The sequence below is a fragment of the Heteronotia binoei genome, chromosome 6 (genome assembly GCF_032191835.1).
Source record: "Heteronotia binoei isolate CCM8104 ecotype False Entrance Well chromosome 6, APGP_CSIRO_Hbin_v1, whole genome shotgun sequence".
In the NCBI taxonomy this organism is placed as follows: Eukaryota; Metazoa; Chordata; class Lepidosauria; order Squamata; family Gekkonidae; genus Heteronotia; species Heteronotia binoei.
The window spans coordinates 111,305,092-111,327,253 of NC_083228.1; the positions used below are offsets into that span (position 1 = coordinate 111,305,092).

At 38.8% G+C, this 22,162-nt stretch overlaps 1 protein-coding gene across 1 annotated transcript in view; it reads left to right on the plus strand.

Moving 5' to 3' along the window:
- The window catches only part of ARHGEF26 (Rho guanine nucleotide exchange factor 26), an 80,734-nt gene that overhangs the window by 38,580 nt on the left and 19,992 nt on the right, over positions 1 to 22,162 (plus strand). The window contains exons 7-11 of the mRNA XM_060242365.1: positions 1,806 to 1,958; positions 2,613 to 2,742; positions 5,845 to 5,919; positions 11,037 to 11,126; positions 15,241 to 15,395. Coding sequence (XP_060098348.1) covers positions 1,806 to 1,958; positions 2,613 to 2,742; positions 5,845 to 5,919; positions 11,037 to 11,126; positions 15,241 to 15,395 — 603 coding nt within the window. The remainder of the gene's footprint in view (positions 1 to 1,805; positions 1,959 to 2,612; positions 2,743 to 5,844; positions 5,920 to 11,036; positions 11,127 to 15,240; positions 15,396 to 22,162) is intronic.

Below are 22,162 nucleotides of genomic sequence, written 5' to 3' on the forward strand. Positions count from 1 at the left end.
CTGTGAGATTGCGGGAGCCTGTCAAGCTGAGATGCACAAGGAAGCAAGAGAGGGGGAAGGAAGAAGATGACAGTGAGTTGCTATCAGGCCTGATAGGAGCCCTGTGGGGGTGCATCCAACCTTGCAGGTCATGTTTGGACACCCCTGCTATAGAGAGTCAGGATTGGGTTTGGTATTCTGTGGTAGGCAGGCTAGGTTACCTCAGAGATAAAGCATGTTAGTGACTTGTGAGAGGATTGGAAAAATCCTGAAAGACAAGCTGACACTTTTTCAAGTGGACTACAAGTTGGATTTACATGTCCTTTTGTGATTCACCTAGATTTGCAGAAACACATTTGGCAGAGAATTTATTACCTTTTATGGCTATCCAGACCAAATGGCCTAGCCACACTGTTTTATGTGACCATGTGACCAGTTAGTTTGCCAGACTGCTTGTATTTTAGCTCACAATATCTGATTCCCTCGTCTGATGAAGTGTGCTTAAGAGAGCGCACGAAAGCTCACGTTCTGAATAAAAATCGGTTGGTCTTAAAGGTGCAGCTTGATTTCTGCTTTGTTCTACTGCTTCAGACCAACACGGCTGCCCACTTGGATCTATCTACTTTTTCAAGAGTTTAAGATTCCTGGGGTTAGTAAGCAATTCCAAGTAAATCCATCAATCTGTCACCAACAAAAACAGCCTGTCATTTTGAGTGTGCTATTCTGTAACCCTTCTAAAGCTTCCCTTGGTTGTAAATAGTTACTATGTTGGTATATTTGCCCACCCAACCACTCTTAATAAGAGTTCTTTACATTAAAAGACAAGCGAATTGCTCCAGAAAGAGGAGCGAGGTAGGTGTAAAAAATATCTCCAAAAAGAAGGCAACAGAGTTTGGATTGCAGAAATTTGAAAACAAGCAGAAATCTGGTACACAGCTGAAACAATGCTGAAACAAAGCAAAAGCATTTAACAGTGACACGTTAAACAGCATAAGAATTACCTAGTTGGAACATACTTACAGCAACAAACAGTACACAGTATTATAGTCTACAGTCTTTTCCCCTTTACCAATGCATCTATTGGAACCTTTTCATTACAGTACATCTCTACTACCTTTAAAAAAAAAAAAGACCCTCCTAAATAATTCAGTTTTGCACAGTATGCAGAAAGTCTGGAGAGCATGAGCCTTCCTAACTTTGTCATAAGACAGGAGTTACAAGAAATGGCACCTGCATAAGGCCCTGCTCAGCCTTATTGACCATTTGCAAACATGCTAAAACTGTAACTGCTTGATCATTGCTACTGGGATTGTGATGAATGGGGGAGAGCATCCTGAGGCAGCATCGTGTCCTCACAAAGGGATCCACAGGAACAGCAAAGTGGACAAAGTGGGTGAGAGAATTGTCAAAAATAAACCTGTTTCTGTTGGTTCAAACCCGTCTTTTGGATTCAGCTCATTTTAGTTTAGTTTTCACATAGAAACTGTGTATTTGGTTATTATTGATTCAAGTTAGGCGCTTTGTTAGGTAGTCCTGAAAACATGTTGATAAAACTATTTTAATGCAATATTTTAGGCTTTAACCTGATCATGTTCTCTCCACAAATACAAATAATCAACCCCACTTTCACTGACAATAAGAGTACATGTGTAATGCTTGAATAAATAGGCAGGTCAGAGTTCTTCACTTGCATGGTATTCCATCGTTGGTTCAAATATATCTGCCTGGCTGCTTATCCATTGTTGAGTTATAAAATCATTTAGACCCCTTAGCCTCTTACAAAATAAACTATAGTGAAGTATATTTTGTGAATTTGTTCTCATCAGATTCTTCAAAGAGCTTGAAACAAGGCATCAGAACAACATCTTCATAGAAGATATCAGTGATATTGTGGAAAAGCATACTTCATCAACTTTTGATCCTTATGTAAAATATTGCTCAAATGAAGTCTATCAGCAGCGAACACTACAGAAACTACTGTAAGTATATTCCAACATAACTCCTTCAACAGCATCAGAATTCTGCAACTAAAATAATTGAACTATCAGGTAGCTACAGAGGCTGCAGAGTGAGAACTTAAATCTGATGAAGCGATACTTTCAATGCTATTCATTGTGATCGATGGGGAAAAAATAATACAGAGAGAACGAAACGTCTGGAAGAAAAACTTTCTCCAGTAGAACACGGCACTTGAGCCTGAAAGATTCTACAAACCCCAATGATGTTACCAGCCGTGAAAACCTGAACTCTTTGATAATACAGAGAGAGTTGCAAGTTCCTCTTCTGAAAAGAGCACCAGTTATCTTTTAAATGCACATAAGTTTTTAATGGGACTTCTCTTGTTGCATCTCCTACCACTCCTTCAGTTTGCCCCATACCAGGAAAAGGGGATGATTAAGAAGCCTGGTAGAGAAATAGGTCAGGAGAAGCTACGGCTGCAGTTTTACTGCATTTAAAAGTATAGACAATTTATCATGGTGAAAATGTGATCAAATCTGGTTATATTATGGTGGCATTGTATTGTGAAATTTGAGTACTTGCAATGATAAACCTACTTTCCCAGATTCATAACTGATTTCTAAACTAATGTTACCTCTTAGAAAAACTACTTTAATTGTTTCGTTTTTGATCAGAGCTATAAATCCAGCCTTCAAGGAAGTTCTGTCACGGATTGAGTCCCAAGAAGAATGCAGGAACTTGCCTATGATTTCATTCTTGATCCTTCCCATGCAAAGGGTTACACGACTTCCACTGCTGATGGATGTAAGAACAGCATGTTTTAAACACTGACATAGTTGTCAAATATATATGAATTCTGTATTATAAACTGATCTGCATTGGCTGTTACCACTTCATTTCACTTTTCTTTGGAGTCGGACAAACCTGTAGGATTGACTTCTTTTCTTAAGGAGAAATGATGATTTTTTTTGGGGGGGGGGCGGGGGAGACAGTTGCACATCCACATGTACTTCAAATGGTGCACATTGATTTAGAAGGGTTGGGTTTACTATACCCCTCTATGGGGTTTTGGGCAGCCTTGGAGTTGCAGCCATTGTTACCCATGCATTTTTACCCACTGATTTGGGTTTTTTTCTTATGTATTTGGTGGTGTTTTTTTTGTTTTATCTATGGTATGGTTGACATGGGCAGGAAGGAAGCTTATAGACCAATCTCATCAGATCTTGGAAGCTGGGTCAGTGCTTGAAAGAGAGATCACCAGGGAAGACTCTGAAGGGGAATGTAATGACAAAGCACCTCTGCTTCTCTATTGCCTTGAAAACCCCTTGCTGGGGTTGCCATAAGACAGCTGTGACTTGATGACACTTTACACACATGGCTGTCGTATTTTGCCCATCAGATGCTGTTCAACAATGTTTGATTATGGCTTAGAATGATTCTAATGTAAGGGTGAGCCATAATGAGAAGAGAGGCTAATTATTACTGATTCATTTTTGTTATCAAGTCACAGTTGATTTAAGGTGACCCCATAGGGATTTGAAGGCAAGATATGTTCATAAGTGATTTGCCATTGCCTGCTCCCCTCTGAGGAAAGGAAAGGTCCCCTGTGCAAGCACTAGTCATTTCCGACTCTGGGGTGACGTTGCTTTCACAACGTTTTCACGGCAGACTTTTTACGGGGTGGTTTGCCATTGCCTTCCCCAGTCATCTACACTTCCCCCCCCCCCCAGCAAGCTGGGTACTCATTTTACCGACCTCAGAAAATGGAAGGCTGAGTCAACCTCAAGCCAGCTACCTGAAAACCCAGCTTCTGCCGGGGATTGAACTCAGGTCATGAGCAGAGCTTAGGACTGCAGTACTGCAGCTTTAACACCCCCTATAGTAACCCTGATATTCCTTGGTGGTCTCCCATCCAAAAACTAACCAGGCTGACCTTTCTTAGCTTCTGAGATCTGACAAGATCAGGCTAGCCTGGGCTACCCAGGTGTTATTACTGCTATAAGCTACTAAGATAGTCAGAGTCATTCTAGTTAGCACATTTTAAAATCAGTTTCACCTAGTTTACCATTGTTTCCAGTTTCTCCATGTTTATAATTAGAAGCTTCAGTTCTCATTTATATAATTTGGAGGCATATTAATTTGAGAAATTAATATTAAATTGAGAAATTGTAGGGTTGAATTCTACTGGATTTTTCTGTGAATGATAGTGTTTTCCTCCTAGGGTTACCACCTCTGCCTTGGGAAATTCTTGGAAATTTGGAGGTAGAACCTGGGGAGGGAGGGTCTTGTGCCAGAGGGGATAGATCTCAGCAGGACATTATTTATTTTACTTTATTTCTAGCCCTTCCTCTCCGCACAGCAGGCTGAGGGTGCGTTTCAACACTCCTAGAACATACAAAGGTTAAATTATAGTTACAATACATTCCTTAAAAATCTCTGTTCTAACAATACTAATAATGGAGCATTAAGTGGCATCAGCAACATTATTTCCATTCATAATGCAAAGCAGCAATTTTCTCCAGGGGAAATCTGGACATCAGTTGTAATTCCAGGAGATCTCCAGACTACCTGGAAGTTGGCAAATATTTCCTCTGGTAGAAGACCCTTGGATCTGCAAAAGGATTCTTGTGCCTGAGGAAAATGCCACTATAATCAGAACAGGTCCATGGGATCTAATCCCTATTAATTTAAGCTTAAGGTAGCCTTTCTTAATACACTTTTCCCCTAATAAATTACTGCAGATCACTCTACGTTCGAGCTTTTATAAAAGCAATTACTGTCTTAGATTCAAAGGATTACAAACATAGTGAAGTTTGCAGAACTGATGTTTTTTAATTCTCCTTCACTTCAGCCCACTGTGTCTCTGAAAAGGAATATTTGAGGGGCAGGAGACCTTTAGTAGTGGTGTGGAATATAGCATAGGAGAGTACAATGTAAAGGGGAGAAATGAATGATGTGGTTTCTGCTTTTTCCCTCTTTAGCAGATTTCTATTGGCAACATCTGCTCTGTTCACAGCTGTTTGGATCCAAACAGTGTTTCCTCCCCTGGAATGAGAATCTGGGGGGCCACAAAGGGTGCTATTTAAAAAGATTGCACGCTGATTCCTTCTTTTTAATATATAATGTTGCTTCAAATATGCCATATTATAAGAGAAAAAATAAGCTGAAAACTAGGGGCATGTTCCAGCCAAGTATGGATTGTGCTCTGATCCTTTTGCTATGGGAAGGATTCCTGCATCTTTAATTGTCTGTGGAACTAAGAGACAAGTGTAAATCTGGTCTCTGCTGTTCTTGTTACTGTGGTTGTCCTTCATATAACCTGTACACGTCTGAAGCATTTTACAGACTTTGCCCTTTGGACACCAAGTCCTTTTTACTGGTAGATTATTGTTTCCATTTAATAAAGAAAGACTCTAGACTGAACCTAAATGTTATTAACTTAGGACCCCTCAATGAGTTTTCTGGGAAACAGACTAGATCTTCTTTCTCCAGAACTCAGTGTACTAGCTGTTTCATTTCATTAAGAACTTTCATTTTCAGTACTGAATTTTGATTATTTCACTGGGCCAACAATTCAGAAATCAAGATCCCTTTTATTACAACCAGACTGTAAAACACATTTTAATAGAAAATGGTTTTGTAGTATTTTGGACACTCACAAAAAAGTATTCTACATCTCCCAACTTAGTGATCAGACTCTTTAAAAAAAAAACTTATGTGGTGTTTCTGAAAAAAGGAGATCCTTCAGTTGCATCGTTTGTTTCATCTAGAGTTATCTAATCAGTTCATTAAGACCTTCATCTATTGAAATCTATGAGGTCACTGTGTTCATATTTGTAATGCTAAATGTTATATTCATGGTCTTTCAGTTCAATGACCAACAAAAGTATGCATCTCTTGTTTCAGACAATATGCCAAAAGACAGCTAAAGATTCAACAAAATATGAAATTTGCAAACGGGCTCTAAAAGAAGTAAGCAAGGTATGTTTAGATCCTCTGTTTAAAATGAGGTTGTCATTGTCCAAAATGTTCATATGCCTTTGATGATGAGCCTGCAGCACCTGTGTGTATGTAGTCAGAAGTAACCATCACTGAACAACTGTGTTCGTATAACCACTAGTACTGCATAAGGCAGTTATATCTAGACTTTTAATTGTCATGCAAAAAAGACATATGGGTCAAGAAAACCAGTTTGATGGAGTATTTAGAGTGTTAGACTAGTGTTAGATTAGGACTAGAGAAACCCTGGGTTCAAATCCCTGCTCCACTCATTTTTTTTTTTTACTTGTTGGTCTCTTTCAGTTTTACCTACTTCACATAGAACAAAGTTTGAGTCCAGTGGCACCTTTAAGTCCAACATAGTTTAATTCTGGGTATAAGCTTTTGTGTGCATGGATGCACACTTCATGTTTTATTACTTCAGACCAACATGGCTACCAACCTGAATTTACCTCACATGGTTGGAGTAAGGATAAAATGGAAGAAGAGAAAAAAGTATGCATGCCACCCTTGGAAAGGAAAAATCTGACTTAATGGCAGGTATACTTGCAAAGAATCCATAACATTGTTATTTTTAGTTAGAATATTGGTTGCAATAAGTGAGTCACTATAACCAGTTTTATGTCCACATTTCTTGATGGTGTAGAGCACAGTTGACCCTGGCAGTTATGAAATGAATGTTCTGGCTGAACCTAGATGTCTAAATATGGAAGGCCTGTATAGATAATTTAAAAGCTTGAGTCATGTGGCACCTTTAAGACCAACGAAGTTTTATTCAAGGTGTGAACTTCCGTGCATACAATGAAATGTATCTGAAGAAGTGTGTGTGCACATGGAAGCTCATTTCTTGAATAAAACTTTATTGCTCTTAAAGGTGCCACTGGACTCAAACTTTGTTCTGCTACTTCAGACCAACATGACTACCCACTTGAATCTAGTTTAAAAGCTTGATATTTTTATCTCAGTTGATTGCCCATGGTAATAGTGTTAACCTCCTGTAGTTTAAAGTTAACATCCGAAATAGAACAAGTATATATCCCTATCTTATAGGAGCATACATGGTTCTCCTCTCCTCTCCTATATTCCTGTCAGGTAGGTTACAATCCAAGAAATTGACTTTTCCAAGGTCACCCAGTGAACTTCACAGCTGAATAGAGATTTGAACTGGAGTCTACCCAATTCTTGTCCAGCACTACTTGTCCAGCACACTTACAGCTGTGCTTGTGCTCTAAATTTGTCCTTGAGACTTGTAGAGAATTTTAAATAATCCAACTCAAATAACTGCTTCATTATCTTCAGTTTTCTTTAAATCAAATTAAATATTGAAATGAATGATGTCAGAAAACTAACATTAATTAACTTGTCCTTCCATCATGGAACCACTCTGATTCTGAGCAGTTTGGACATGAAGTATAATCTAGAACAGTGATACCCAGCATGGTACCATACTGCCCACCAACAAGTTACCAGGTATCCATTTGTTTCTTAAAGTTTTTCTTCCCCAAAGCTAAGAGTGAGTCTTCTACTTCAATAGAGTAGACTGTACTTTAGAAAAATTCAGGAGGCACTAACTTTGTGGCTACTGGGATCTCCTATTCAGAAACAGCTGCCTTCATCCTAGGACAATATGGAAACTTGCAACCTCCCACCATTTTGTGACTGGCTCCAATATCTGAGGGAGGCCCTTTTGTAACTGTTTCTCATGTCAGTCACTCCCCATTATCAAAATTCAAAAAATGCTACAGGCCCAACTGAGAACCTAATGTAGGATCAACTTCATTTTCTCTGCTTCATTCCCAAGTTCCATATAGGTGTACAGGTTTTAGTTTCATTTACTAGCTAAACCAATATTTGCGATTGCCATGTCCTTGTGGCTTTTATAGGCTGCTCAGGGAGGAGGGAAGTATTTACTTCTTTGCTGGTCTTTTATTGAAAGTGCTGCTGCTGGCCATTCTAAAAGTCTGGTGGAAAGAAAACCCCTTTTCTCCCAGTATATATATTGATATAGAAAAGACGAGATGGTTTGTCTTTCTTGTTTTTTGTGGAAGCTTATTATGTAGAAGAGAAACGACCCCCTTCTTAAGGAAGATAGTTATTATGTCTAATTTCGTAACCCCTCCTCCCCCCAAAAAGGAAAAAAGAAATGAATGCAAGTGATTCTTATCAGTTGAATAGATATCCTTTTTGAAATATGCATTCTTTCTGCATTCAATTCAGACAGCGCCTAAGGCCATAAACACTTTGGACTGCTCTTTACTTATTCATACATAGATCATGTCAGTTTTACTCCTAGAACTGTGAAAGACCCAAAGTGCTAAATCTCCCCCCCTTAATTATTTGTTGGCCAGCTTTGTATGCTGATGTTGCAATATTATACTGTTCTGCTAACTGGTATGTATAGGATTCAAACTGAGAAAGTGGCTAAAATAGAGAAGGGGGGAGCCTTGGCATTTCCTCTAACAAGTACTTCCTTTTACCCTGTGTGGATGTCACTAAATTATCACTGCTAAGTATGACTTTTAATCCTGGCTCATAAAAATGCTTCTGGTGTCTTGCTAACAGTTTGCCAAGTGGTTCCCAGGCAAAAGAGATCCCTAGGGCCTTTTTATAAAATCTTTATCTTCATCTTCTCTAAATACCTTATTACTTGTTCTGAATTCATTGGCTTCTAGTGGAAGAAAATAGCTTAATATACCTCCTACACACAAAATTGCTGGAAATATTGCTAACATTCTGCTTTCTGTCTCAGTAACTCTGGGTGAACTTTTCCCAGAAAAGCAGTAAGATATTTGTGACACCCCCCCCCCCTTCTCAAGCCTTCATATAGGGCAATTTTTAAACCACATGGCACATTCCAAACAAAGGTTTGGATGCTTATCATTGATTCAAAGGTGCCATTGGGTCATGTCATGGCTTAGTTTGTAATGGGGCTGTGGCTCATTAGTACATTATCTGCTCTGCATTCAGAAGATCTGAAGTTCAACCCTCAACATCTCCAGTTAAAAAGATCAGGTAGAAGCAGATGGGAAAGATCCCTACTCATAATCCCTGGAGAGCCACTGTCCTTTAGAGCAGACCAGGAATCCCCAACCTTTATTGAATCTGTGAATGCTTTTGGGATACTGAAAACAAATTGTGGGCTTTTTGTATCCATTTTTTTTTTACTTTACTTACCTAAAAGAAAACTTGCTTGTGATTGCAAATGTGATTTGTTACTTGACACAAGTGCATTTAAATAGTCTTGTGAAGGCATCTGTGATGTCTCTTAACCTATAGGCAAATTACAAATGCTTAAGTTGGGCAGAAATGCAGTCAAGTGATTCCAATAATTTTAGTAAGAGTGGGATTTTATTTTGTCATCTACAGTACTTGTCCAAATCACCTGTTGCAGGAATTTTCAAAAGACAAATGAAAGAACCAACAAACATAATGGAATTATATATACTTAAATGAATCTCAGAATTTATGGGGAGTGTCCTAATACCACCTTCAGTTGTATGCTTGTCTTTCTATCAAACTATCCACATATTAAGTGACCAAAAGAGTATCTGCAATTTAATCTCTGAACAACTACTGACATAGCTGTCCATTACATCTCAAAATGGGGGTCTCAACTCCATGACTGTCTTGCAGTACTAATAGGGTGGTGAGAGGGGCATTTACAGTGGAGAAAAGGTAGGCAGAAAAAAATATTTTAAGTCTTCCTCCAGCTACTGATGCAGCCCTACAAATGCATTCTCTCAGGCCATTTTCAGCAGTTCCCTTCCACCCCAGCTGAGAATAAAAAATGGAAGTAAGTTTGATCAGAGGAGGGAAAAAACTGGCCTGGTAGACATTTGCAAGAGAAATTGGTTGTGAGAATTGGTGCTCTTTTTTTCTGACTGCTGATTTTCTGCTTAATTATGATACCTCAGCAAATGATTTTGGGGATGGATGTTTGTCAAGGTGACCTGTAGTTTTTCCCTGAACAAAAGGAAAGAGCTATAAACTTATCACTATTTTTTTTATATTTGACAAAAGAACCGCAAACTTTAATAAGGCTGTTTCATATATCACTTTGGCAAGACACAATTTCTCAGTTACAATGGTATCTCAGTATTGTTAATATAAAGTAATGCATAGTTCTTCATAGCTGTGTAAAGTGATGAATGAGTTTGTTGTGGAACAAAGACATGCACATCCCAAGACTATTTGTGACAGGAGCCATATGCAGTCTCTTCTCTAAAATAGAGAAATACATCTTATTTTCCCAGTGCTTCATTTTCAAGCATTTGAAAACAGAGATGGAAATACATTAAATGTATTTCTGTGATTTATTTTTCCTTCCAGTCTTCTTCCCCCTGCCCTCCTTGCTGAACAGAACGCAGCCTCCAGCTACAATTTAAGAAAGGAAGTTGTTGTTCAGTTTGATTGATTAGGTTTAGATATTTACATCTTTTTGTGCTCCACTTGGGACACAAAGCAGCTTACAACATTGTTCTCCCTTCCTTCTTTTTATCCTCAAAACAACAATCCTTTGAGGTTGGTTAGGTGAGAGATCTTGGCCCAGAAGCATCCAGTAAGTTTCCATGACAAAGTCTGAATTTGAACTTATGCCTCCCAGATTCTGGTCCAACATGTTAACCACTATATGACATGGGCTCTCTGAAATAAATAAAACTTATTTCAGAACTGACATGTGAAGGAAAAGTAGAGCTACTAGCTCTTTCACCATGTGCCATTTTCTTGCTGAATTTTCCCCAGAAGTGGTATAAGCAGTGTGGGGATGGAAGAGGTTTGCATGGAAAATACCATGAGAAGGAAGTTGAAGAGCTGCTCTTGCTTTGTAACTCTTAGCCTTATAGTTGCATTTCATTTTTTAAAAAAGTTGTTCTGTGCACAGTTATATCCTTGTATTCCAGAATGAATGCAATCATCATTGCTCGTGATGGTTCACTTATTGAAAAGGGTAATTTACAATTTTACCAATAAAATAAAAGCTTGCATATGTTCCTTAATCCCCTTTTTTATTAAGAATTTATGAAAATCATCTGTATTGAAAAGAGCAACATAAAGCTTGAAATTCTGGATAAAAATAACTAAAACGTCTTCTTTCCCAGTTGGTTCGGCTCTGCAATGAAGGAGCTCGGAAGATGGAAAGGACAGAAATGATGTACACTATTAATTCCCAGTTGGAATTCAAGATCAAGGTACAATATTTTCTTTCAAACTTCTGTTGTACAAGCTTCAACTTTAGTTTCCTTTTTTATTATGACCATTTAACTTTAATTTATATATGTGAAAAGTCAGTGCCAGATTAGTGGGTTATTATACATTTTCTAAAAATGTCTAAACACATCCATATTCCAAAATAAGTTGTAATGTAATTGTATATTTAAAAGATTGAAAAGTTAGGCTGAGAGAGGATGGTTGGCCTAAATTCACCCAATGAGCTTCATTACTTAAGTTCCAAGGCCAGCACCTTAATCTCTACCCTAAACTAATTGTTTAGACATGTAAACCAGATAATTAGACAGTAAGGCTTCTCAATCTATTTTACTCTATTCAGTTTTACTGTTTAAAGAAGCCTACCATCTTATAGTAAAGCTAATATTATTCCTGTACCATAAATGCACATGACATTTAGCAGCATGAAAGAAAGCAGAAAAACTTTAAAAGCCAGGTATCAGCCCCAAGAAACAGAAAGATTGCACAGAAAATAGTTCACATTTCAATGTGTGCCTGAGAGATATTTAAAATACTGTATTTTTTAAAAATCCAAAAGCTAAAACTGTGCAATAGCTTTTGTTAATACCAACCAAAATAACAGCACAGTATGAAATATTTCAACCACTTCAGACTTTTTCAACAGCATGGATGTTTAAAACCAAATAGAAAGGGTGGTCTCTCGGGCAGTGGGCAGGGGCAAGATTAGCACTGCAGTCCTAAACATGGTGACTCACATGTCCGATTGAGTGTGTGTGTGTGTGGTGGGTTACTCACTAGTAATTGTGTTTAGGACTGCATCCTTTGTGCAGTAGCCAGTTTGGTGTAGTGATTAAGTGTGCGGACTCTTAATTGGGAGAACCAGGTTTGATTCTCCTTCACTTGCACCTGCTGGAATGGCTTTGGGTCAGCCATAGCTCTCCCAGAGTTGTCCTTGAAAGGGCAGCTTCTGGGAGAGCTCTCTTAGCCCCACCCACCTCACTGGGTGTCTGTTATGGGGAAGGAAGATAAAGGAGATTGTGAGACTCTGAGATTCAGAGGGCAGGACATAAATCCAATATCATCTTCTTCTAATACATTTGGAAGGAAATTAATTATATAATGGATGACACACACATCCTTGATTACAGCAGAACAGCAAAATAAACAAACAGAAATCTCCATATTTATACCTAGAGTTCTTGCTTTAAAAAAGTAAATAGATAAAAGTAAACTCTCCATGGATTGTCATGGATTGATTGCAGTAGGGTTGCCAGATCTGGGTTGGGACATATTTGGAGATTTTGGGGGTGGAGCCTAAGAAAGGTAAGGTTTGAGGAGGGGAGGGACTTCATTGGAATATAATGCCATAGAGTCCACCTTCCAATGTAGCCATTTTCTCCAGGCAAACTGATCTCAGTCATCTGGAGCTGTTGTACCTGGAGGTTGGCACCCCTACATTGCAAACAAAATCACACCCACTGACTCAGGTTTCACTTACTTTCCATTGCTACAATTGGAAGTTGGGCAGCAAGAACTCTAGGTCTTTTAAAGCAAGAACTCTAGGTCTTTCAATGTTTCTTTATTTTAATATTCCTCACCCCTTTCTGTAGTTTTCCATTGGGCACCCATGGACTTTGTCTCAAACGAGCCTGTACCTTTAAGAAGAAATGATGTGTGTGTGTGTGGGGGGGGTGGAACTTGGCTGAGGTCTAGAAAGGCAGGCCGACAGTAAAATTAATATTGATTAAGAAGGGAGCTGACAGTCTGCAGCCCCTGAACTGGTAATGAGTTCTGGAGTTTTACTTTGCTTTTACTGTAAAGGAGGCAAGCAGCAAGGATCTGAGCTTGCTGTACAAGCTGCTCTCTGTTGGCTTAACGGATCAGCCACCCCGTTATTAAATTTGTACAGTCCATAGTAAAAAGCTAAGTGAAGAACATACTGTTCAATACAAACAAAAACCAAATCTAATTTTCTTTCCACTAGTGTAGAAATGTTTTTACAAGAATAATCAAAGGCTGTTATATTTTTGAACCATTATTTTATATCTTTGATTCTGTACTTTGTTTAGATTTTAATGTAAAAATACTGCCAGATTCTAAAAACCAAAGAGGGTGTTTGGTGGTAAATCAAACTCTGCTGAGAGGCTGAGAAAAACATACAGACTCAAGTCTTGTAGTAAGTTATCAAAGTAGTAAAACTATCAAGTGACCACTTTTCATCCAGATTCCTTGAAGTGATTTACAATGATAAAATACAATTATTTAAATAAAAAACATTAAAACTTGAATATAGTAAAAAGCAGTTTTCATATTGAAAATTAAAATAGTCAAGCACCACCAGAACAGTTAGGAAAGAACATTAAAAAAACTCAGAATAGAATCGCAGCAGCTCTCTAGGATCTTTGTATCATCTAGTATCAGTCTTTTTAGCTGAGGTGCTGGGAATTGAACCTGGTACCTTCTGTATGCCCAATAGAGGCTCTTCCCCTGAGCCATACCTCTCATTCTCTGTTACTTGACATTTAAGCTTACTGTTTATTTATGCAGTAATGGCCTTTCCCCACCCCCCAACCATTTGTAGGTTTAAGACATCATGAGAATAATAAACTATTTGATTGTGTCTTTTTTTCTTGTATATTGCCTCATTTTGTATATCATAAACTGAATATTGTCGAAAATGTTGTTTCACTGATGAGCCAAGTGCTTTCCAAATGGATTGTAAAAATTACCAATGTACTTAGCAGAATGTTCAGCTCTCTTTATGGGAGAGTTTATTTTTTTATCAGAAAAATGATAAGTGAAGTCCAAATGAACAGCAGAATATATGTGTTCAGGATTTAGCCAGATACATAAATTGGTTCTGAAAATCAGAAACATACTCAGTTCATATAGAAGAAAACTTTAGAGACATTTCCTAATCATGCTCATATGAAAACTTTGTGTTATTATATATATTTGGAATTTTTTTTGTGCAATTTGTATGCTGCCACAAATCTCCCTAAATCCATCAAGGCTTTGACATTATTATGAAGACTTGTACTCTTAATAGAATCCAGACAATATGATTTAGAGATTAATTGTGGAGTTTTGAAAGCTGAAATGACAGTCTCTTTCATCCAGTCTTTTGGAACATTTCTTCTCTCATTTTACATTCAGAATCAAAGCCTTGGAGGGAACCAAGAAGCCCTGAATGCCCTGCCAGTGGTCTACTAGGGGGCCAAAGAGCCTGGTTCACACCTGTCAGAAGTTTACCAGTTGCCTTCTCATGCACTGCCATCAATGTGTGGGAGAAAGCAATGGGTGAGCTAATGCCAGTTGCTGGTGCTGTACAGCTCAGGCTTGTACCTCTGCAGAAGCCACTCAACTTGTCTTTTTACTTTCCAGTCCACAAGGCAGTATAATGTACTCGGTAGCCCCCCACCTAGATCCTCGACCCATGTGCAATAATAGGTTCAGATTAACAGTTGCTGCTTTGAAAAATAATAAAGGTACAATCCATTACTTCATGCACATGCAGCCAAAGAGACATGCACAACAGGATACACTGCAACTCGCTTGGCCTTGACTGGATTCATCTGTCCTATGTTGCTAGTTGATGTGTAATGAGTTAGCTGAATCATTCTATTAGACATATGTACTGATATACCATTTAGGGTAATAGCCAGTGAACCTATACTACGCAGTCTTCATTCAGCCAAAGAGCAACAGAAGAGAAGGAATTAAAAGATGTTGTCGGAGGGTAACTGGTACAGTAAGCTCCTAAATTAATCCAGTGCATGTCTGATCAGTACCTGAATGGAAGACCACCTTGGAATATAAGCCTTGCTGATAGAAGAAAAGTAGAATAAAAAAGTAGTAATTTAAAAAAAAAACATTCATTCAAAACAATGGATTTCATAGAAGGGTATGATCTGTATCCCAACTTTTCATGGCTGTAAGCAGTCCATTGAAATCAGCATTATATATTGCCCTCAAAATGTCCAAAAATTTGCATTTTCAGTTTTGGTTTGAAGTTTCTACAGGATAATCAGAATGATAATCAGAATACCTATTTTTATCCAGGAAAATCTGATTGAATCTAAGAAAATAATAAATTGCAAATTTCTTACATTATAGCCTTTTCCATTGGTGTCTTCTTCCCGGTGGCTAGTGAAACGGGGTGAATTGACAGCATTTGTGGAGGACACTGGCATTTTCTCCAAAAGGACCTCCAAGCAACAGGTGTACTTCTTCCTCTTTAACGATGTCCTCATTATCACTAAGAAGAAAAGGTAAGGTCATTTCAGTCCAATAACCAGGGCTTAGATTGAAAATGATTTAAACAATTTGCTTCATTCATGAAAGCTTGAAGTTATCCAGCCACCAGCTGTTAAATCACTTTGCTCAGGAATAGAACATTTGAGACTGGTTGATAGTTATTGAGATCTCCTGAGTCCAGGGTAGGCTTTTAAAGAAGTGTTGCACCACAGTCTGTTTCAAGGCTTGGGGCAACCACCTCCTTCCTCAGAGAGATATTAACTACCTCTTGGAACTAGTCAGCCAGGCCCCACCCCACTAGATGTAATTAGCCATGAAGTGCAAGGGTCATACACAAACGTGTAGTAGGCCTCAAACCTCCAAGGATCTTTTCTACATCCTCACAATGAATAAACTGAAAAGTATCTCTCAGACAGCTGATCCTGTCACTGCTAATGTAGAGTCTGAGTTGGAATGGATATGAGAGTTTTAACCACACAGTTCTGAGAAAAATGGTCATAGCAGGCCACCAGTAGTTGGTTAGGGGGGAAGGATGATTGATCAAACAGAACAAAAAAGTCTTCACCCACTGGCAGGAGATGGCAACAGAAGGGGATAGACGAATCTCCCTGGGGAGTGACTTCCAGAGAATTGGTAGTGCTAGCGGAGGCAAAAGTCCTCAACACTGCCACCCAAGATCCTTTCCGTTGGAGATGTTGTAAATAGAACCTCAGATCTTAAAGTATGTGGTCTAACCTTGATCCTACAGCCTTACCTCTTCAAGAGTCAGCTAGTTAATTAGAAGTCATTGGAAAGATTTTGATAAACTGTTTTAAATTAGAAATGAGTTTTAACAGGCTCAGTTTTTGAAATGTCTATTGTCATTTGAATTCTAAAATGACTATAAAGACTATACAGACCTGTGATTTCCAGCGTCTTGTAAAATGTTTCTTTATTTAGTCAAACCAACTATTTTATCTGTAGGTGTGAGCTGAACCAATGAGGACCAGTTAAACAGTCATTCCAAAATTAATCTAGTCTGAGATTGCTAATGTGTGTCAAAATTATCCAGGAGATTGTGTTGGTTTAACATTGCATGTTTAACAGTCGTCAGCATTGTTTTTATATTTAAAGAAAGCATCTGAAAATGCTTCACATACCAAAGGTGTCATTAAAAGAATTACAAGTAACACATACATAGAGCAATCAAGCTGAAAGGCATCTGAGCAATGAGACTAATTCAGATTTAGCTAGAATAAGCCATAAGAAGGATAAAGTATAATCTCAAAGCCTGAAGCATATCCTGATGGATCTTTATGCTTTAGTTGTTTTGAGCATCAGTTGAATACTTGGTTAGTTGTTTTAGAACCTATGACTTTGGTCTTGCATGTCATATGATATTATTATAGGTACATGATTTATTTTGTTTATGCTAGCAGATCTTCAGATTATAGATGGACTATAATACAATGAGTAAAATAAATAATTTGATTTGGCCTAAATGTTTATTTTGGGTATCGTTCTTGTACTTTTTCAAGTAATTAATTTATCTTTAATGTGTCCATTGTGGTTAAATTACATGGCATTCTACAATTAGGTTTTAAGATCCCCTTCCAAGCATGTTATATGTGGTTTTGAGGAATTCAGTTAGAGCATTTCAGTTTTTTTGTTATTTCACTCTTCTATAAATAGTACAGGACATGAAAAAAATTCAAGTATGATTGTTGAATAAAGGTAGCAGAGCATGTTTGAATTAATGAGAAAATTTCATACAAAGATAAATCATAGCACTGAATCCACTTGGATGTCAGATTTCGTCCTCTGAATTTGCACTGCAGAGAGGTCAGAGAAAGCCCTCAGGCATGCATCAACTCACTTTGTTGTGTGTGGAAAAGTAGTCTGAAAAAGAGCCTGTTTTGCTTCACTATGGGGGAAAATGGAATACCTAATCTGGGAGACCCTACATTTGTATGAACATGTGATATCCACAGAATACTGTGTGAATAACCAAAGATACTATATGATTAAACCCAACTGAGGAGCAAACAAGATATTTTATTCAAAAACTATAGGATCTCCCAGTTTGACCATTTACCTGTAATGAGGATAACTGAATCAGGGAACATGACAAGGGGAAAGTTCATGATTGTCTAACCTCTCCCTGAGGAAGATCTAGAGGGAGAAAGTAATATCTGTGCAAATTCTACATTAGGATGCAGAAAATGGAGGATTTTTGAAAAAGTCACTTCATACTTTGTGTGGAATTTCCAGGGTAAGTAACCGCATCTGTCAGTTGCCACAACACTCTTTTCCTGTTAAGACTCTATACTAGAAAGAATGCCTGAGTTTTATTGTGGCAGCCTCTCCTGATTGGGAAATGGCAGTATAAAGAAATAGTGCCATCTCTAATATCTCTCCTGGAGAAATAATTCCGGGCTGCTATTATAGCCACTTATCTCCTCCTTCAAGGACCTGAAGAGAGTCATAGTAGCATCCACTGGCCTGTTTTAGGGAAGAATGAAAGCATAGATAGCTTTAAAAAATTAGACAGATTTATGGGGAAGGGGTCCATCAATGGCTACTGACCATGGTGACTAAACAGAATCTCCATATTCAGAGACAGTTAACCACCAACTTCAGGAAAAGGCCTTGGCCCCCATGCCCAGTTTGTTGTCCCTGCCGGCAGGCTGGATTAACAATTAGGCCAAGTAGGCCCTGGGCCAGCTCATATGTATGGGCAAAAATAAGTACCCCAAAAAAGATGAGCAGAGAATGAGTAGAGAGAAACCTCTTCAGCACGGTTTGCTATAGACTTTTACTAGAAGTAATGACATTTTTCAGAAAGGGGATTTGTTTGTTTGCCTCTTTATTTAAATACTTTTAGCCCACTTTCGACCCCAGAACCATCCTTCCCAAAAGACACCAGACAACCATACTTGGGTTTATTTAAATGGCTGGTCTACTTCAGAGTATATTTAAAGGCGAGATGTGTTAGGTAGTCCACAGCGACTATCATCAGGCAACTCCCCTATCTCCAAATATAGCTAGCAATTTTGTTTATCCTCACCTGAGCCTTAACTCTGCTGAGAAGTGTCAAGCCTCATCGCCTTCCCTCCATGTGCTGCTCAAACAAGTAGGTGTTGGTTGATGCTGCTCAGCACCAAGGGTTGTTACCAGACAACAAATGATGGTCTGTTGCAGGATCACACATTAATTTCTGCTGCTACATAGATCCAGCGTGGTTTACAAAATAAAATGTACTGCACTTCAGAAGAGATATTCAACCCAACAGACTGCCATACACTCTTGAAGCTGATGATGAGCTACAGCAATTCCAGGTTGATGTTGGTTTCACCACCGCCACAGCTCACAAAGGCCCACAGCTAAAACCAAAGTGCCAAGAACCAAATGCTTGTGTTTTAAAGCCATGTCCAGGCTTTAAAGTACCTGAAGAAAAGAGGTGTGGGGGAAGAGATGCTCAGCTCAGGTCTTATCCAGCTGGTTGGAAATTACTAATTCCCTTCTTCTTCTGTGCTAACACAAGTCAACCAGACATGAAAGAAGCATCCTTACAGAAATCTAGAAATTTGGTATTTACCCAGTGGATGCTTCTAATAAAGAAAATGAGCAAGTTCCATAGAGAAACTAATGAAGGAGAAGAGTAAGTTCCATACATAAAATTATTTTGGAAGCTCTATTGCATACCATATACCTATACAAACATATAATTATCCTACTGTGGCCTAAAGTCCCCTGCCCTAAAGTTTAATATATTTTCTTTGATCTTCTCCAGTATGATTTTCCCCCATTATACATACCTATATGTTGTTTCATTTAAAACAATAACTCTTCAGGCTGCTCTAAGGCCTCTTTAATGGTTTGCATACATTTCAAAAACGCCTTTATAAACCTATATTGAGGCAGTAGTTATGAAATAGCCTTACTTCATGTTCTACACAATCCCCTGAGGATACCACTAAAATTCTGTCTGTGTCTAATGACTTGTCAGTCCCTGAGATAATCCTTGAAGTGGAATGCAGCTGAACTTTTTAAGTGGGAAGGCAGCCAAAGGTCAAATAATACTTTGGAATGCTACCTGTCCACAGCTGGTGTTGCATTTGCCAGGAAGAAATTCAGAATAATGTTAAGCCATTGGATTCCTAATTAAACAACTTAAATGATTGAGGCATAAGTTTAAATAATTATAGTACAACTTTTGTGGATCTCAGAGCCAGAAGTATTTTTTTTTTAAAAAAAATTGTAGTTAGGATGGTATTCTCTGGTATGTAGTGATTTGTGCATAAAGACACTAAATGTAATAAGTAGAGCAAACTAAGCAAACATCTTAGTACTTGCAGTGGAGGTTTTTCTTTATAAACTCGCTCTTACATATCCATTTTCATATAATGTCTGCTAGCTATCTTTTCCAAAGGAACACCCATAATAACACTTATTTTTTGGCATTGATCTTATATAGAATGTGTACAGTAAATAGATACATTCCCCCTTGGAAATTTGGTTCTCTCATTCCAGAGCAGCAAAGCTCTGGAATTCATTGCTTTACAAACTCCAGGAAATTGACTAAGTAAAAATGTCTCTATAATTTTTTTATTTATATTATAATTTCCTTCTCATGTTTGTTGGAATGAGCAATCAAGCTGAGCTTCCTTAAACTGAAGTTTGATTTGCAGTGCTTACTGCTTTGAATGGAATGTGCTGGAGTGTTTAGAGGAATGGATTAGATTCTGGGATGCCTAGATTCACATTCCCACTCTGCTGTACTGTTCCACTTACTCAGTCTCAACTTAACCTACCTCACAGGGTTGTTGTGAGGAACGACTGTAGAAGAGTAAAATGACGCATGCCACTGATGAAAAGGCAGAACAAAAATGTGCAAAATAAAATAAAGGATACTTTTATAATGGAGAGAAATTTAGAAATACTTGTGTGTGTTTTGAAGAATTTATAAGTCAAGGGAAAGAACTATATATGTGGCATTTTGTATGCATTTGCTTTGATCAACAGAAATTTTCTTTGGTTGCAGACTACTGTCTAGTGTGTCTCCTGGTATTTGGCAGGAGATATAATTGCAAAATTAACAGCTCTTATCCAGCCTATATTTTCCTTATATGCTAACTCAAATTTTCCTCTTTGGATAATGTAAGAGCTGTTAAACTATTTATTTGTTTAGAATATGTATATGCTGCCTCTCCAGATACCTGTTCAAGACAGCTCACAGCAAAAACAATAAAACAAAAGCAGACGAGTCAAGCTATATAACCAGCATAAAATAAACATCAAGGCAGCTAAAAAGGTATTAATGAAACAATCCTTCATTAACTTATCCTATTCAGGCCGTACAGCATTCATACACTGCTTTGGAAACAAGGCAAAAAGTGATGGTATCTGCAGGGATATCATTAATGTGATAGGTGAGCTTTGTTTAGCAAGCTTTGCTGATTTTTGAGGGGAGTTGTTTTCTCAAATACAATTTTGAAATTAGCTCAGGGGGTTCACTTCTGTGATGGTCTTCCACAAACATGGGAGGGTCCCTCTTTTATGTTTGGGACCCATATGAGATTGCTATTTTTGCCGTACTGTAGTCTAGGTAGAATCTGATATATATCATTGACCTGGGGGAGTGGCTGTGTCAAGGAAATAGAGGGCCTCTATTCTGATCCCTTCTTTAGGCATTCCCTTTGTTTACTGTAATTGTAGGCCACAACACTATCTTTTCCTGTGGTTCTTTAAGTGCTAATGATTTTCTTTGGATTGGATTGTAAAAGTTATGTCATGGAGTCAAATGGATAAATTTACAAGAATCTTGAAAGACTATGATTTAGAGGGATTTAAAAGGCATTGGGATAAATTCAGAAGATACATAGAAAAAGAATGGAAAGTAAAAGGACATTGGGTGATATTTATTTATTTATTACGTTAAGCTTATATCCCGCTCTCTCCGCAAATGGACTCAGGGCGGCTCACAACGCGGGGATTCAGGGGTTGGCCTTGCAATGGCTTTCCTCTTTCCTTGAAGGTCGGGGACAGAGGGTCGCTATTGGGGATGAGCTGTCCCGGAGGCACACGCTTGACTGCGGAGTACCTCAGGGTGCGGTTCTTTCCCCGATGTTATTTAACATCTATATGCGTCCCCTCGCCCAGATTGCCCGAAGGTATGGGCTGGGTTGTCACCAGTATGCTGATGACACCCAGTTCTATCTGCTTATGGATGACCGGCCGGTCTGCGCCCCAGAAAATCTGGACTGGGCGTTACAGGCCATGGCTGGGTGGCTCAGGCTGAGCGGGCTGAGCCTAAATCCGGCGAAGACAGAGGTCCTTTGCTTGGGTCGTCGGGGTCCGGGAAGGGAAATCCCCCTACCAGTTTTTGACGGTGCGCCGCTGATTGCGACGCATAGGGTCAAGAGCTTGGGGGTACTACTGGAGCCTTCTTTAACAATGAAGGCCCGGATAGCAGCCACTGCCAAGTCCACATTTTTCCATCTTAGGTGGGCAAGGCAGCTGGCTCCCTTCCTGGAGCGTAACGATCTAGCAACGGTGATCCATGCAACGGTCACCTCGAGGTTGGACTACTGCAATGCCCTCTACATGGGGCTGCCCCTGTGCCGAACCCGGAAATTGCAGTTGGTGCAGAACGCCGCCGCCCGGTTGTTATTGGGGCTCCCAAGATGGGAGCACATTCAGCCGGGACTTCGGGTTCTGCACTGGCTGCCAGTACTTTATCGAGTTCGGTACAAGGTGCTGGTCATTACCTTTAAAGCCCTATATGGCCTAGGACCTGCCT